The following is a 17,698-nucleotide window of genomic DNA, read 5'->3' on the forward strand; positions in this document are numbered from 1 at the left end:
AGCCTATGGGCGCTGTCACGTTAGCAAGATCAAACAGGAACAAAAAGTTGCGGATCCAAGTGCAGTTTTAATTAAAATGTGCATCAAACAGAAAAACAAGGTGTTCCAAGTGCAAAGTACAAATAAACAATAAAACAAGAAACACAAAACAGAGACAGGGCTCAGGAATCAGAAACTCTAAACTTACAGGCACACGGAGACAAGATGGACAAACGACGCAGTGACAAACAGAGGTGAAATGGTTGTATAAATAGTCCAGGAAATTAACAGGAAACAGGAACAGCTGTGAGCCAATCAGTGTACGTGGACCGGGTGTAATGCGCATGGTATGTATGAACTTGTAGTCTTTTGGGCGCTGTAGTCAATTCTCAAAGTCTGTGAACTACAGCGCCCTCCGGTGGTCACTGACCATCATGACAGTACCCCCTCTTTAAAGAGCGGCTACCAGACGCTCCCAGAACAGTCCAGGGACGGGGGGGGGGGAGGGGGGGGGGTGTTGTTAAGCGGAGCAGGAACAAGGGGAGGGATGGGAGGGTCAGACCAGGGTAGGTCCATGGGTCAGGCGCCCCAGCAGGAAGCCAGGGTGCAGCCGGAGAATCAGTCCCAAACAGTGGGAAGGACCACCAGGGAGGGGCGGGAGGGATGACCCATGGATGATCCCGCAGGAGACACAAGGCAGGAGGTTTTAGGAGAGCCGGCTGGAGAGGCAACTGAACTGGAGCAGGCAGAACTGGAGGTAGCTGGACTGGAGCCGACGGGACTGGAGGCAGCTGGACTGGAGCCGGCGGGACTGGAGGCAGCTGGACTGGAGCCGGCGGGACTGGAGGCAGCTGGACTGGAGCCGGCGGGACTGGAGGCAGCTGGACTGGAGCCGGCGGGACTGGAGGCAGCTGGACTGGAGCCGGCGGGACTGGAGGCAGCTGGACTGGAGCCGGCGGGACTGGAGGCAGCTGGACTTGAGCCGGCGGGACTGGAGGCAGCTGGACTGGAGCCGGCGGGACTGGAGGCAGCTGGACTGGAGTCGGCAGAGCAGGGAGCCAGAGCGAGGTCGGCAAATCAAGGAGCCGGACTGGAACAGGCAGGGCATGGAGCCGGACTGGGGTCGGCAGGGTAAGACGCCTGGGAGGTGCCGGCAGGGCAAGACGTCTGGATGGCATTGGTAATGCCAGGAGCCGGGCTGTGACCGGCAGGGCAAGGAGCCGGGCTGGGACCGGCAGGGCAAGGAGCCGGGCTGGGGCCGGCAGGGCAAGGAGCCGGCGGGACTGGAGGCAGCTGGACTGGAGTCGGCAGAGCAGGGAGCCAGAGCGAGGTCGGCAAATCAAGGAGCCGGACTGGAACAGGCAGGGCATGGAGCCGGACTGGGGTCGGCAGGGTAAGACGCCTGGGAGGTGCCGGCAGGGCAAGACGTCTGGATGGCATTGGTAATGCCAGGAGCCGGGCTGTGACCGGCAGGGCAAGGAGCCGGGCTGGGACCGGCAGGGCAAGGAGCCGGGCTGGGGCCGGCAGGGCAAGGAGCCGGGCTGGGGCCGGCAGGGCAAGGAGCCGGGCTGGGGCCGGCAGGGCAAGGAGCCGGGCTGGGGCCGGCAGGGCAAGGAGCCGGGCTGGGGCCGGCAGGGCAAGGAGCCGGGCTGGGGCCGGCAGGGCTAGACGTCTGGTTGATGCCGGCAGGGTAAGGAGCCGGACTGGGGCCGGCAGGGCAAGGAGCCGGACTGGGACCGGCACTGAGCTGCGCTCAGGGGCTGGAGCCGACACTGGCGGGCGCTCTGGGGCTGGAGCCGACACTGGCGGGCGCTCTGGGGCTGGAGCCGACACTGGCGGGCGCTCTGGGGCTGGAGCCGACACTGGCGGGCGCTCTGGGGCTGGAGCCGACACTGGCGGGCGCTCTGGGGCTGGAGCCGACACTGGCGGGCGCTCTGGGGCTGGAGCCGACACTGGCGGGCGCTCTGGGGCTGGAGCCGACACTGGCGGGCGCTCTGGGGCTGGAGCCGACACTGGCGGGCGCTCTGGGGCTGGAGCCGACACTGGCGGGCGCTCTGGGGCTGGAGCCGACACTGGCGGGCGCTCTGGGGCTGGAGCCGACACTGGCGGGCGCTCTGGGGCTGGAGCCGACACTGGCGGGCGCTCTGGGGCTGGAGCCGACACTGGCGGGCGCTCTGGGGCTGGAGCCGACACTGGCGGGCGCTCTGGGGCTGGAGCCGACACTGGCGGGCGCTCTGGGGCTGGAGCCGACACTGGCGGGTGCTCTGGGGCTGGAGCCGACACTGGTGGACTTTCTGGGGCGTGAGCAGTCCTGTTCCTACGCCTCCTCCGTCTGGTGGTTTGAGAAGGGAGAGCATAGTTAACAGGTGACGGAGCTTGCTCTGGAGCTGGAGCCGACACTGGCGGGCATTGTGGGACTGGAGCAGACACTGGGGTTCCACACAGTTCAAGCAGGCTCTCCAGAGGCTCAGAAAAAGGTGATCTTCGGACAGCCCGACGCAGATAAGGACGCAACTCCAACCCAGCCTCTCTCCTCCTTCCCATAGATACATCAGCCGGCCCTGAAAATATCCCTCTCTGTTGCCCTACACTCAGACCGCCCTCCTGAGGGTTCTCCTCCTTCAGGGCAACAGAGAGAGGGGAGCCGGAGATTAATAAGGCCACCTCAATAAAACGATAAAGGTTCCAGTCGTCCTCGTATGGTGGCATGAGGGAACGAACTGGTTCCAAAAGTCCTCCCCGGAAAAACATCATCAGCAAAAGATCACTGTGAGAGCTCTTCGGGGCTAGCTCCAAAAACTCCTTTATATAACGCTCTATTGAGCGGTTACCTTGTTTTAACAGCATGATGCTATTGTCTGCTGGATCCATAATGTGCCTGCGTCGTTCTGTCACGTTAGCAAGATCAAACAGGAACAAAAAGTTGCGGATCCAAGTGCAGTTTTAATTAAAATGTGCATCAAACAGAAAAACAAGGTGTTCCAAGTGCAAAGTACAAATAAACAATAAAAAAAGAAACACAAAACAGAGACAGGGCTCAGGAATCAGAAACTCTAAACTTACAGGCACACGGAGACAAGATGGACAAACGACGCAGTGACAAACAGAGGTGAAATGGTTGTATAAATAGTCCAGGAAATTAACAGGAAACAGGAACAGCTGTGAGCCAATCAGTGTACGTGGACCGGGTGTAATGCGCATGGTATGTATGAACTTGTAGTCTTTTGGGCGCTGTAGTCAATTCTCAAAGTCTGTGAACTACAGCGCCCTCCGGTGGTCACTGACCATCATGACAGGCGCACATATGAGCGCAATTGCATTTGCTATTTAAACAGCGTGGTGCCAAACGTCAAAATGACTCTTGCGTCGAGCTGAAACTAGCAAACAACAATTGCGTCGTGCCTTGCACCGCATTGCGCCAGGTGTTTGATAGGGCCCTACGTGTCTGTATAAACCAAATTAAATTGACTAAACTGGAATAATACCTAGTAATAAAACTTATCTGACTAAATGAGTTGTTAAAGAAAGCCTACAGACTATTATGAAGGACTGGGACAGTCTTAGGATCTTGTCATCATTATATAATAATGTTTGCAAAGGTAGTTCTAACAGTTTTTTACTTCTAATTAAAAATGAAAAAAATAACTACTACACCATTAGTATATTGGGTTATTAAATCACATTCATTCTCTAGTAATTGATGTTTACATGAGTGCAAACATAACCAATACATTTGTGGCTGTACTTAATGACCACTAATAACAAAAGTCTCTGAATAATACAGTTACACGGCTTCTGGGTAGTTTTAGATCTGTGCTGAAGAACTGAATTCCAGTTTGAAAATAAAAACTCTCACCTTCCCCATGGCCAGGTAATCAAGACCATCTGAGCAGTTAAACACCACACACTGCACTGCAAGGGCTTTGGCCAGATCTTTGGTGGTCTCGGTTTTGCCTGTGCCTGCAGGCCCCTCAGGAGCTCCACCCAAGTTTAAGTAAAATGCTCCAATCTTTGTAACAGAACAATAAGTCAGATTTTAGAAATCATTCAATTTCAAAACAATGACATGATTAGTTTCAGACTTACATACTAAATTGCCACAGCTGAATGTTTTCTGTATACTAGTAAGTTGAAAATAATAGTATAAAATATATTTTTAATTTACCAGAGTTCGGTAGCATCTGTCTGTTAGCGGCGTGATGACCAGGCGAGGGGAGTTTCCAAGGTACTCATAAGCATACTTGACATCGCAGTTTATAATGCGGACACGGACATTGTCATTCGCCCAATAGTAACGTAGCTGTGCAAGCCACTGGAAATCTGTCTCACTAGAAACTCCTGAAAAGGACATTAAAAGTTAAAAACAAAAACAGTTAGGACGACTTCAAATAATTGCATTGAAGATCCATTGTCAACATAAGCTTATTTACAATGTTAAAGAATAACTGCTTTCCACAACATGAAATATAAATGCTACCATGCAAATTATATTGAACTAGATAACCTTTTTCAATCAACTCCAGGATCACATCTCTGGCATGCACATCAATGGTCACCAGGGCTCCCAGAGTGGTGCGCGTCTGCTTGGGCAGCTTCCCCCTGACCAGCTCCACAATATCATTCAGCTGATTCTGCAACTGCTCATAGTATTTCTTAAGACCCTATGAAACAACTCAGATCAATAAATAACTGTAGACACACAGAGAACAGAGACATTCATAGTGATTTCCTTACATTAGCACTACTTCTGATGGCCTCATGCACCTCCACCGTCCAGTACATCTGAGAAGCACAGAGGACCACCTGCCCAGGCCACTCACGTACCCACTGACTCCTTTTAGTCTCCGGATAAGCCTGAATACATTACATCAGAGTAAAAAAAATTGAATGAAATATGGTAAAAACATCAATTTGTGCAAAGGCTTACCAGCCTGGAGCGATTGATCACATCTCTGATGCTTCTCAGCATTATGTCCTCCACCTGCACCAGCCACTTCTCCACAGCTCCTCGTGCTTCAGAAGTTGAGATGAGCTGGATGAACTCCACACGCTCACCCTCGCTGCTGTACATGGCTTGGATGTCCAGATTGGGCAGGAAGTCCAGTTTGGCAATGCCCTCAAAGCATTTCTTCAAGTGTGGCTGCACTCGCGTGGGATCTTTGGTTTCTGAGAGAATCTCCAGCATCTCGTCATTTGATAGGAAAAAGAATCTGTGTGAAAAAATCATGATATAAATGATGTAGGTTGATTTTAATGTTTAAACTTGTTGTTAACAAAGCATTAAAAAGCTTGACTTAGAAAGATGGCTTTGGGAAATAAGTGAAATAAGTAAGTTTGAAACATTATTAAAAATAATAATAATAAAAAATAAATTAATTGTAATTTATTTAACAAAAACACTTCAAAAACATATAAAGCAATATAAAGCATTTAAAATTTTAAATATTGGCTAAATATTCTCAGACAGTGTTGTTTGTTTGTTCTGTTGTACTTGAAACACCTTAGAATAAAACAAATAAAAAGTAGATAAAAAATACATAAAGGCAAAAACTCTAAAGATAATAACAGCAATAACAAAACCAACAAAATAAAATAAAGTGAATTCAAAGTTTCAATTTAAACTGTGAATATTGTGTTTTATAAATAATTAATTGAATTACATTTTAAGAATGTAGCAAGAGTGTAGCTTCAGAAATGTAATGACATCTTTAAACCTACCTAGGCAAAACTTCTGTCTGCCATTAATAAAAAAAAGACTTGCTAATGTGTCCAGCATTGGTGAGTTTGAAATCACATACTGTCTGTTTACTACATTTGACTTACTGTACAACGGGTATAACATTTCTTCCATGTGGTATTAATATGGTATGAAATTTGGATGAATTATCTACAATGTGTTTATTTTCATATGACCTATTGGGGTCAGTTTTGTCACTTCTATTCCACTCATCAAAACTCTCAAAAAAAATTCCATTATATGTACAACTCATACATATATGTGTAAGACTATAAATTTGGATACACTCACATAATGTTTCTAACATACTAAATAGTGGAGAAATATGCAATTTTAAACACAACACGTTAAATCTTTCAGAAAATTCTATCTATAATGGCTTATTGTAACATTGTAAAAAAGAAAACTTTTGCCTGAAACATCTTTAAATATAATACCTTGGAAAGAACAATCTTTTCTTTTCAAGGTATGCATTCAGGCCCTTCATAATGTTCTCAAGGAGATTGTAGGACTCTTGCAGTTTCTCAAACAAGCCAGGAAGAGAGGTTGCAGCTAAAATCTGAGCAGATGGAAAGACAATTAGCCTTTCAAACACACACACACACACACACACACACACACACACACACACGCACACATATATATATATATATTAATCAAACATGTTTAATATGTTACATCACCTTTGGGTCCTTCACACAGTTTGCCATGACCTCTCTCCAATGCTTGTTTACAATCTGGAAGAGACGGCCCTCCTCAGGCATCTGCTTCATTATATCCTCTGAGCTAAAGATGGGCTCCAGATAGAGCCACTGATGTTGCACCTTTAGCCATTCATCTATAGTGTCCTGAATACCAATCAAACGCTCCTCCCAGACCTGGCGTGAACAAAATAAAAATCTAAATTAATTAAAAAATATATATTACTCTGACAATTGACAGTTTTCCAAACTAGAATTGAGATTTTGACATGTTTTTCCTCAAACATTTGAGTTCCTTCTGCAAAAACATGCAAAAAAATAATAATAAAAAATAAAATAGGTGAATCAATAGAAATGTTGTAGCCTTTACATAGACACAAAGTTTGTGCATCAAGCTTAAAGTGGGTTTTTATTTCATTTTAGTAACCTTTATTTTTGAATCTAAATGTTTTAATGAATGCATATTTTACCTTTATACTGTATATTTGCTAAAGAAACACATTTATTTTGTTTATTTAGAAATTCGCATTGGATGGATTTTTTAAGAAAACTAAAATACATTTTTGAATAATAAATGACTTATTTTTGTGACTACAATATGCCTATCGCTCATTAATCTCACCTTGATTTCTGTTTCAAAAGGCTTGATGAAAGGAGAGCCTCTCATGGTTTGGGTTTTCACAATCTGGTCATCCAGCATGGTCTGAATCTCATCCACAGAGGACAGGATGGACACACCGGTGTCCCTGTATGGATGATAATGAAATGAAACCGTATCCCAAGCCTCCACCATAGTCTGCATGGCCCTCTCCAGACCAAATTCCTGCAAGTAAAGTTGAAAATAAAAAGTGAGCTGTTTTTCCTTTAATTGCATTTAATAGCTTAACTGCAGTGGATTGACAGCATTATTACTTTGCTGGCTCCTGCACTGATGCCCTCGAAAAGTTCCAGGTACGGAGTGAGATTCTGTTTGAGGATTTTGCGCAGAGTGCTGCCAGAATCAGGCGTCAAGTCCTGACCTGCAATTTCTGACATTTGCTCCCAGTGCCGTGGTCTAATGCCAGGATTACACAATATGGACACCAGTGGAATGTACTCCTGAGAATATAAATCATTATTTTAATGGGACGATTCATCCTAAAACTGAAATGTTTATGATTTGTTTTCATGTAATTCCCTGAGGGGGAGTAAATGTTGTTGAATTTTGTGAATTAAAAAAACTACCTTGAATTCTTTAACCTGCTTCACAACACTGGAACAAATGAGAATGGTGGCACTCTCCTTTTTGTCATCTTCCTGATCCTCCTTGGTCTTCTTCTTTAGTCCTGCTGTTTTCTCCTTCTTTAGCTCTGCCTTCTTCTGTTTCTGCTGGAAGAACTTCAGCATCTTGTACATCTCTCTAACATACTCCTCAACCTCCAGCTCTATACTCTCACCGTTCAAATCCAAGAAAGAGCCGTCCATCCATCTATGGAGCAAGATATCATTCTTTGTCAAATAAATCAAGATTTTTGAGAAAAATAAAAATAAATAATAAAGATATAAGGTCTCTACAAACTTCTTTCTTGTACGTTGCCATTTCAGAACCAAGGTGAAGAGCTTCTGATAAGGCTCAATGCTTTCCTTGATCACCTCCACCTCTGGGTATGAGGTTTTCTCCCATTGGTACAGGGCTTCTTCTTTGTTGATAAAGTCTATTGATTCTTCAATATCCTGAAGTCTTTTCAGAACTGTTCTCACATCAGCGGCATACTAGATAAAAAAAAAGAAAAAAAAAGAGAGAACCACATTATAAAAAAGAAAATAATCACATTATAAATCATCACAAAGTGTCTTTGTGAAATCCAATAATCTGGATCGAATAAATATTTTAGCCATACCTTTCTATCATTTGCAAGTCCTACCAGCTATTTATTTACTTATTTCATAAAACAAAAAGAAGACTTGAACCAAAAATTTACAGTGATTTATTATGACAAGTTTCAAAAATTATTTAAAAAATGCAGGTATTCTGCCTGACAGATATCTATTTAATAAATGGTCTGGCTATTTAACACTAAAACTCTCTGTTGTATAGATTTTTTTTCTTTGTTTACAAAAATGCTCTGACATTCGAAAACTGCTAACACTTTTAATTCTTCTTTCTTTTCTATCTTGAAGAAACAAAAATAATCTTTTACTTTCTAATACTAGAATTCTCTTACCTACAGTTGAAGTCAGAATTATTAGCCCCCGTTTACTTTTTTCCCAATTTCTGTTTAACGAAGAGAAGATTTATTCAACACATTTCTAAACATTCATTTTTGTCAGCTAAGTCCCTTCAATAATCCGGAGTCGGCACAGCGGAATAGACCGCCAACTTATCCAGCACATTTTTACGCAGCGGATGCCCTTTCAGCTGCAACCCATCCCCGGGAAACATCCACGTACACATTCACACACACACTCCTACACTACTGCAATTTAGCCTACCAAATTCACCTGTATCGCATGTCTTTGTAATGTGGGGCAAACCGCAGCACCTGGAGGAAACCCACGCGAACACAGGGAGACCATGCAAACTCCACACAGAAGCACCAACTGAACTGAGGATCAAACCAGCGACCTTCTTGCTGTGAGGCGACAGCACTACCTACTGCGCCACTACGTCGCCCATTTCTAAACATAATAGTTTCAATAACTTACTTCTAATAACTGATTTCTTTTATCTCTGTCATGGTGACAGTTAACTATATTTTACTAGATATTTTTCAAGACACTTCTATACAGCTTAAATTCAATTCAAAGGGTGGGTGATTAATTCTGACTTCAACTGTATATACTTTGTGTACTGCATTAGACTAACTGGGATTTGTCGCAGTGTTTACATGTTCTTTTGTTGCTTTGATTATGTCTGTTGTCCTCATTTGTAAGTTGCTCTAGATAAAAGAATCTGCCTAATAATTAAACGTAAATGTAGTGTACGCAAATGACTATGAAAATAATATGGAATCGACATTACTGATGATTTGTATGCCAAATGAAAATTTAACTGGAAGATTTTAGTTGTAATGTACCTGTTGAATCATATCGAGTTCAGAGCACTCAGCAAATTCCTCCATCCTGCGGCCTACTTTGTCGAGTTCCAGCAGCAGCTTTTCTCTTCGACCAGAAAGATCATTTTGACCCTTTAGCTTGGCTTCATCCATCACCTATTGCAACAGAGTGTGTAAGTGCTCTTAAATTAGGTCTTATTGAAAATTCAACGCTACATATCTTTGTAAAAAAAAACATCACCTCATCACTTTGATCGAAGATCGGGTTTATGTTTTGTGGCCAGAGCAGTACTGTGGTGTTCAGATCAAGGTGCTCCTCATTAAAAATATGGACATCCATCAAATAATTCATCCTTTGTTGTGCTTCCTAGAAAAAGTCGGTTTGAAAGTTACAAATCTGAACTGTTATTCGCAATGTAAAAAGTAGCCAGCTGTGAAATGCTTACCATTATCCTATTGTTGAGCTCCTCTATTCCTTTGGTTTTCACCTGATTAATGTAAGTAATCATTTCCATCATTTCCTCTGTCGTTTCAGGGACTTTCAAAGCTCTGTCTCTGATGGCCTCAAACTCTTCACAAATCCTAAAAAACAAAAACACGCCATCGCTAAGCTGCACATAAAGTATTTACACCACAGATTTAACAGGAAATTATACTTCACCTGAAAATGTCACAATTGTTTTGGAAGATTTAAAGGTAAATAGACGATGGCAGATAATTAATTTTGAGGAAGTGTGAGAATGTAGGAAGGTAAGTGTCCAGAAATATTTAGATTTTGGCAAGGGGTAAAAGCTGAGATTATGAAAATTCGCCATACAGACTTGGATTTTATTCCCTTTTTTACATGTAATACATGTAATAAAAGCCAGAGTAATAATAGTTGATTGGATGAAACCACAACCTCCAACAATGGCCCAGTGGATACAAATCTTGAATCTATTTACAGAATGATTTATGACTGACCAACTTTAACTGAAATAAGACATTTTATACAAAGATAGTCATCTGTTACTATGTATTTTTACACATTGAGCCCTATCATACACCCAGCACAATAAGGCGTAAGACCTGTTTGGCATGAATTGTTGCTATTTTCAGACCAGCGCAACTCTAATTTTCACGTTTTGCGCCAAATTTTTTTAAATAGCAAATCCATTTCACATAACACTCATGGATGTTCTGGTCTAAAAAGGAGGTGCGATAAGGCGCATTATTGGCATGTTGCTATTTTGAGGAACTGAAATAGACTGTGCCACTGACCAATTGAACGCTGGTCTTATGTCCAGTACAGATCATGTTAGTTATATGCTTATGCGGGTCCAAAATGCGAACACATTGCTTAATACACACAGGATGTGCAGCAATACACAAATATCTTTACATATGAAAAATGTAATATATAGGACATATTTTCTACATAAATATAAAAACCACTACCGCTACTTTAGACTTTGCACGTAGATCATTAAAATAGAGCCCATTGACTTATTCCGAATGGTAGTATTTGAAAATGCAGTACAAGTCCCATTTTCTTTCTTTCTTTTATCTTTTACCTATTAATATTATTATTTTCCTTTTTATTTAAGTCAATGCTGCTGCCAAAGAATGTTTGTATAAAAAATGCAATACATAAATACATTTTTAAAAAGAATGTTCATTTTGGGGTGAACTATAACTAAGAAATTGGCGAAACAACTGTAGAACAGATCTTACTGAAGACTGCATTGATGGTGAGAGCTGACAAGTTTCCCCACGATGATTTTGGAAAGGGCGTTCGCTTTCTTTGCAAGACCTTGCTTGAGCTCCTCACAGTCCAGTCGCACCATGTCAAAATGGATCAAAGAGGGAAGGCTGGAGATCTCTTTTGACAATGCCCGAAACCATTCTACTTGCTGACGTGCAGTCATTTAAAATACAACACAGACATGTAATGTTAAACAGATTCTAACTAAAATACATTATAGTTCAAAAGGTTTTAGTTAATATTTTTAAAAATGAAACTAATACATAATAAGAATTTTACTTTGTCATTATATTTTAAATAAATGTGGTTCTTTGAACTTTTTTATGCAGACGAAAAGAATGTTTTCTAGAAAAAAAATTAAAGCTTCAACACTGATTTTAACATCGACAATAATAAATGTTCCCTAAACACCAAATCAGTGTATTATAATGATTTCCGAAGGAACATGTGACTCTAAATGACTGAATTAATTCATAAAATGTATCAATCAATTAATATATTACTGCTTTTTACTGTATTTTTGATTAACTGAAGCTTTGGTCACCAAAACAGATAACAGTTTTAATATCTTGAATAAAATCTAAGCAGACCTTTGTGTGCTCATCAAAAGAATGCTCTTCTTCCATTAATTTGTCCACTTGAGCCTGTGCCGTCCCATTGACTAACCAGTCATACCTGTCAACTGAATAACATCCATGAAAAAAGTTTTGTATATGAATTAGAAGAATAACAGATTCAGGAAACACATTGGTATTCTACAGTGTGTGGTATCAGTGAATTGCAATGTGGCTGCTGAGGTATTGCCAGGATGTTTTGCTTCCTCACCATAGCTCTGGAAGTGTTTGGCAGGTCCTTCTAAGTTCATCCTTACAGCATTCCTAAGAGTGGTCTGAGCCCATACCTGAACATGATCTGAGAGTTTGGCATCTATTACAGAAATGCTGCCCTCTGCAAGCCATGACTGGATCGTCTGCACTTTCTGTGGATTTAGGCAGGATTTATTACATCAAAAACATAAGATCTTAATAGTCAAATAGCAATTCAAAATAACTAAGTGCAACTCCCAACCTGCATAGTATTGCTAATCAGGTTAGCAATTTCAAGCACAGCCAGCTCTAGATCATGAAAATTAGGATAAAAGTCCATCTTCTCATCATCAAATATCAAGTCCATCTTGAACAGAGGGAGTTTGTTGATGTTAAGAGGATCGAACAAGCTCACAAATGCTGTCACGCTTTTTTCAACTAGAGCCTTCAGCTGAAAGAAAACAAGGGGTGAACAAAATCGACAACAAATACACCAATTAAAATGCTAGCAGATATTAAACTGCATAAAAGAAAAATATCACCTCACCTGATTTGATATAAGTGTTGAGGCGCAGTTGTAAAAGGAGTCAAGTTTTTTGGGTTTGACTTTCTGCAGAGTGTCTTTGCTGGTGAGCAGATGAATGATCTTGGGGAACCAGGCTTTCATCAGTCTCTCCTCGACTCTTTCACATTCCACAGCCACTTTGTTCTTCAGACTCTCACAGTCCACAGGCCCTGTAGACCTTTACAACAGATTTTGTAATACAAAGTCAAACCCAAAATTATTCATAAACCTAACAAATTCTGACTTAAAGTTTTTGTTTGAATGTAAATAAAAACCGATAAATATTTTTTTTCTTCATAATGATGCCTCTTGTACATCGTTTTATAATCTTTTGGGAAAAGCCTGTTTCATTTCTGGTAAAAAAATAAATAAATAAATAAATAAAAAATTAAATTCAGGGGTATGAATAATTTCAGCTTGACTGAACAATGTTTGCACATTCAAATGACAAATCATACAGGCAATATACTTGTTAAATAAACAAAAAGCTGAAATGTGGTGTGAATGCTGTTAGAAGACTATAGTATGTTTAAGCAGTTTAATTAGTACATCATTATTATTAGTTACAGTAAGTAAAATACAGTAAGATTTTATTATTTTATTTTATTACTGTTTATTAACTTTTATCTACCAAATAAAATCATACAAGAACACACTTTACTGCTATGTAACAAGAAAACCATAAAGCAGGAGACCCTCATTGTCACAATCACCAGCGATCTAACTGATCTAACCAGCGCTGGTAAAAACACATATTGCTAAAGAACTACAAATCCGCTGCTACACGGACTACAGATCCAGTCATGCATCACACACACACAAACCTGTTCCAGATCATGATTGATTACACTCACACAGCTAGGACCTGTTTAAAGACTGGTTACAAGGACTATTTAAACAGCACACACAGACGCATTAGTGCTGAGTCTTGTTGAACTGAATTGTGAACATTATGACGCGCTTGCCTTGCCTTTGACCATTGCTTTGTTTTGTTTGTTTATTTCTGTCTGCTGCCTGCCTTTTGACCATATGCCTGTGTATTCGACTATGACTCTGGATTTGTCTACATACATCTTTTTGCTCTTGATTGTGATGGTTGCTTGCTCAATAAACCTGCATTTTGATCCGCACCCCTGCAGTGTAAATCCTTTACACAAAGTTTGAACTCAAAGATTATATACAGTACATGTGCAATCTTGACAAGAAGAACCAATTTAATTATTTTTCACGCAATATTCATTAAAATCGTAGATGTGATGGAACTGAACTTGTTTAATTTTCCTTAATTTGTAAGTGTGCATCATCTATTCAGGTGAATTGGGTAGGCTAAATTGTCCATAGTGTATGTGTGTAAATAATTGTGTATGGATGTTTCCCAGTGATGGGTTGCAGCTGAAAAGGCATCCGCTGCATAAAACATATGCTGGATAAGTCAGCAGTTCATTTCGTGTGGCGACCCCTGATTTATAAGGGGACTAAGTCGAAAAGAAAATTAATGAATAAATAAAAAAGTCACTTGACCTGTGTTTTGAATTAGATTTAAGAATATTTCTCCTTTTTTATCTTGGAAATATTTATTTGTCTTTAATCCAGTGACTAAATATGCAGCATGTGATCAGTAAATGACTCCAGATTAATAACATCATTATGAAACGGCACAGCAGTACCTGCAGTCTGACAGATCAATAAGGAGCAGGTGTGAGAATGTGCTGTAACAAATATCAAGGACACTCTTCATGGCCGGATGCAGTATGTGTAGATTCTTCTGTATCTCTCTTCGACTCTGCACAAAGCTGTCATGCCATGGACAGGAGAAGTCTAGAATTCTGCTAAAGCAAAAGCAAGATTGTAAGTATTTCACTGGTTGCCAAATACACAATTATAGTTCAGCCTTTTTCAAATTATTATGCTAAATGTTGCTAGAATATTTACATTTTCCTTTTTTGTATGAATCTACACACTTACTCAGCAGATCCCTTCCAATCTTGAGAAGCTGTGTCAGCTGACTGTGGATTTTTCAGTATAGTGCTTACTAGAAAAAAGATTAACAACATTAGCACGGTAATAAAGAAAAAAAAGTTGACTCAAAATTTCAAGGCAACCGGATTCAGGACATTTTTGAGTTTATTCGACTTAAATTGAGTCAGCAAGTAAATTGACTGCAGCAAGTTGCCTTACAATTTAGAGATGAGTTGATTATATATTTTGTTGTACATGCAGTTATATATCTGTATGTATCTATTTTGAAAAGACATACAGTGTACACAGGACATTAGAGAAAGAATAATAGCCAGTTATGGTTTTCAGTATTATATTTGGGAATTACAGATTTGTATGAAACAATCATTCATTCATTTTCCTTCGGCTTAGTCCTGTCCACATCTGCATTCTTTTATACACAAATACAGCCTTATAGTCTACCTATAGAGTGTTGTGCAGGGTTTCCTGCATAGATAATTACAAGTTGACTAATTCCATCAAATTTTGTACCACACAGAAAAAAAATATATATTAAAACATGATTCCTTGGATTTACTAAATTATAAAGGATGCAAACAATTTATTTTGGCTAAACTTAAACAAACAAATTAAGTTGAAAATTACTAAAATTAATTTGTTTGTATAAATTCAACCCATCTAAATTGTTTGCAACAATTTAGCAGATAATTCTTTTGAGTGCACCTCTGACTTTTGACAAAAATTAGGCAGGCAGACAGACTCCAAGTGATGCTCAAGCACTGCTCATGTATTTACTTACATTTAATGTTATCTTTTTCAAATAAGATGTTTTTAATAGTTGATACTTGATAAGATGATAAAAATCATGAAAAATGTTGTTTCAAGTAGCAAATATTTCATGATCGGGATATCACCTCCTCATGTTCAGGCCAGAAAAAACCCTGGCTATATGTTGTTATATGTTATACGTAAGCGCATATGGCAACATAATAATAAAATAAATAATTTTGTTGTGACTATATTTCAAAGCAGTGTCTAAACTCACCTCTGTACTTGATCATGACTTTGAGATAACTCTCGCTGACTTCCTTGCATATGTCTTCAAGTAACTCATTTCTGCCGGGCCCCTGGCGAAGCTGAAGGGACACACGGCCCAACATGGCATCCAGCCACTGTTGCTGAAAGGGAGCCACAGGACTTTGCTCTACACATTCTTTCATAAATAAGTAATTCATCTGAAACGAGAATGTGGAGAGAAAGTATAAAAGGCAATGAATGAAAAGATCCACCAGGTTTTACATTATAAAAGTTAATTATGATGTAAAAATAACATACATATTGTTTTTTCTCCTCACTGATCATCTAGAAAACAAACATAGAGTACATTATTAAGAAATGCATAGATAAGATATTATTTACAGTTATATAGTGTGTTATAAGTATGATCAAGTAAAGAGGTTTTTTTACTGTTGAGGGAAGTTGTGGTTCAGGAGAAGGAGGAGAGGCAGTTCTTGCTTGTTTGGCATGCAGGAAAGCTTGCATTGCCCTGTCAACTCTGAAACAATTGCAGATATCACATGACAATATATTCAGGTAAATATCTTCAATCATAAACAGTAGCAGTATGTAGTGAACTGCAATTAGTGGAACACTTTGAAAGTAACTGTATAATACACTGTAAACAAAAGTCTGTTAATTACAACTTTTGTTTTGTGTATTGTGGTAATGTTTTGAATTGCATTAAAGAGACTTTGCTAATACTCAAATGAGAAGTAATTGGCATGTAGTTACTATGCAATTTTTTAGGCAACCGAAAGTGCAATAGGGACCATCAAAATAAAGTCTTACCGACAATTTTATTACTTTGCTGTTAAATATTGTCAGATTTGTAAATTACTATACAAATACTTTACAAAATATAAAAAAATCCTATACAAAAAGTAATTTTTTTAACATCAAAAGTTGACAGAGCAGAGCTCAAGGCCCGATAATGCAGTTAATGCAGAAAGCATAAAAATGAAAAATAACTATGAATCATGAAATATGGAAACTATTATAAATACTGTATATTTAATCTGTATAGGGGGGCGCAGGGCAACACGGAGTTTTAAGGCATTTGCTCAGAGTTAACCATGCATGCTTCCGAGGTTTTCACCACAGTGTCAGCAGACATCTTCCTGCCAATTATTTTAAAAGTTTGGCGAAATTTGGATGAGAAACACAGGAGAAAGTTTTGCATTATTCAAATAAATGCATTGTATAAAAATGGACAATAATGCAAAAAAAAAATTTTTTTAATCCAAACGTGTTTATATGATAGATAAATAAATAACCATGTTGTGCTATGTAGAAGAAAATAATTGAGTTAAGTATTGAGGAAATATACTATTTAATGTAAGCTGAATTTAAATTAATTGTGTAAAATCTGACTTTGTAAGCACATGTTACAACTAACCCTCTGTCTGTTATAACTTGCCAGCTGCACAGGTAAATAGTAACATTTTTACTTCTGGCACTTTTGGCAATACTGCACAGAAACCATAGATCCGGTTCTCATACTTTCAATGCTCATTTGTAAAAGATGCTGGTGTGTTGCTGGTAAAAAAAATATGGTTTGTCTAACCCCAATACTTTGTTCATTATTTGGCCAAAACCAAAGTGATTCTGCTCCACTCTCCCCTGCACACTACCATTCGATTGGTTTCATCTCACCGAGAGTGTATAATTTGATCCTAATACATGATGAATATACATTTTAAAATAGCAGCTTTTAAAATGGAAAAACTTTGTAACAAAAATATCCTTCATTAACTACAAACCCAATAAAAGCTAACAGAAATGAAATACGACAGCAAAGTTCTTACATCATATTTTGGAGCTGCTGTTGCTGTTGTTTGCTCCTCCGGTGTCGCATGAGTTTCCTCCTTACGGCTCGTCTGCTCTCGGTAAGGGCCTCTGACCCTCCATCTTGCACCGGAATGGTCGGAATAGGAGGCAGGACACTGTACCTCCTCAAACCATCCACCTCCTGGGACTTTAATGCCTCGGCTGAAGTCGGCATATCAACGACTGAAATAAAAATTTTAAAAAAATTACATTTATTGCTAAGTTTATAACGCAGTCGTTCGTTTTGCTGGAACTATTACATAACATTAAGGTTAAAAAAACCAGA

At 40.0% G+C, this 17,698-nt stretch overlaps 1 protein-coding gene across 4 annotated transcripts in view; it reads right to left on the bottom strand.

Moving 5' to 3' along the window:
• Window positions 1–17,698, bottom strand: part of dnah12 (dynein, axonemal, heavy chain 12) — a 52,595-nt gene that overhangs the window by 34,710 nt on the left and 187 nt on the right. For 2 of the 4 annotated variants that reach the window (XM_087306870.1, XM_087306868.1), the window contains exons 2-26: window positions 17,391–17,595; window positions 15,994–16,081; window positions 15,862–15,888; window positions 15,572–15,761; window positions 14,533–14,599; window positions 14,235–14,393; window positions 12,550–12,745; window positions 12,265–12,453; window positions 12,022–12,175; window positions 11,787–11,878; window positions 11,166–11,344; window positions 9,899–10,034; window positions 9,694–9,819; window positions 9,474–9,608; window positions 7,976–8,169; window positions 7,642–7,885; window positions 7,330–7,515; window positions 7,040–7,240; window positions 6,400–6,594; window positions 6,154–6,275; window positions 4,907–5,189; window positions 4,714–4,833; window positions 4,484–4,640; window positions 4,145–4,317; window positions 3,836–3,988 (exon numbers count right to left, since the gene is read on the bottom strand). In XM_087306870.1, coding sequence (XP_087162996.1) covers window positions 3,836–3,988; window positions 4,145–4,317; window positions 4,484–4,640; window positions 4,714–4,833; window positions 4,907–5,189; window positions 6,154–6,275; window positions 6,400–6,594; window positions 7,040–7,240; window positions 7,330–7,515; window positions 7,642–7,885; window positions 7,976–8,169; window positions 9,474–9,608; window positions 9,694–9,819; window positions 9,899–10,034; window positions 11,166–11,344; window positions 11,787–11,878; window positions 12,022–12,175; window positions 12,265–12,453; window positions 12,550–12,745; window positions 14,235–14,393; window positions 14,533–14,599; window positions 15,572–15,761; window positions 15,862–15,888; window positions 15,994–16,081; window positions 17,391–17,587 — 3,963 coding nt within the window. In that variant the 5' untranslated portion in view covers window positions 17,588–17,595. Of the gene's footprint in view, window positions 1–3,835; window positions 3,989–4,144; window positions 4,318–4,483; window positions 4,641–4,713; window positions 4,834–4,906; window positions 5,190–6,153; window positions 6,276–6,399; window positions 6,595–7,039; window positions 7,241–7,329; window positions 7,516–7,641; window positions 7,886–7,975; window positions 8,170–9,473; window positions 9,609–9,693; window positions 9,820–9,898; window positions 10,035–11,165; window positions 11,345–11,786; window positions 11,879–12,021; window positions 12,176–12,264; window positions 12,454–12,549; window positions 12,746–14,234; window positions 14,397–14,532; window positions 14,600–15,571; window positions 15,762–15,861; window positions 15,889–15,993; window positions 16,082–17,390; window positions 17,596–17,698 lie in introns of all 4 variants that reach the window. The other 2 variants (XM_087306869.1, XM_087306867.1) reach the window with 1 other exon arrangement.

Source organism: Danio rerio, chromosome 23, assembly GCF_052040795.2.
Source record: "Danio rerio strain M-AB ecotype USA chromosome 23, GRCz13ab, whole genome shotgun sequence".
NCBI lineage: Eukaryota > Metazoa > Chordata > Actinopteri > Cypriniformes > Danionidae > Danio > Danio rerio.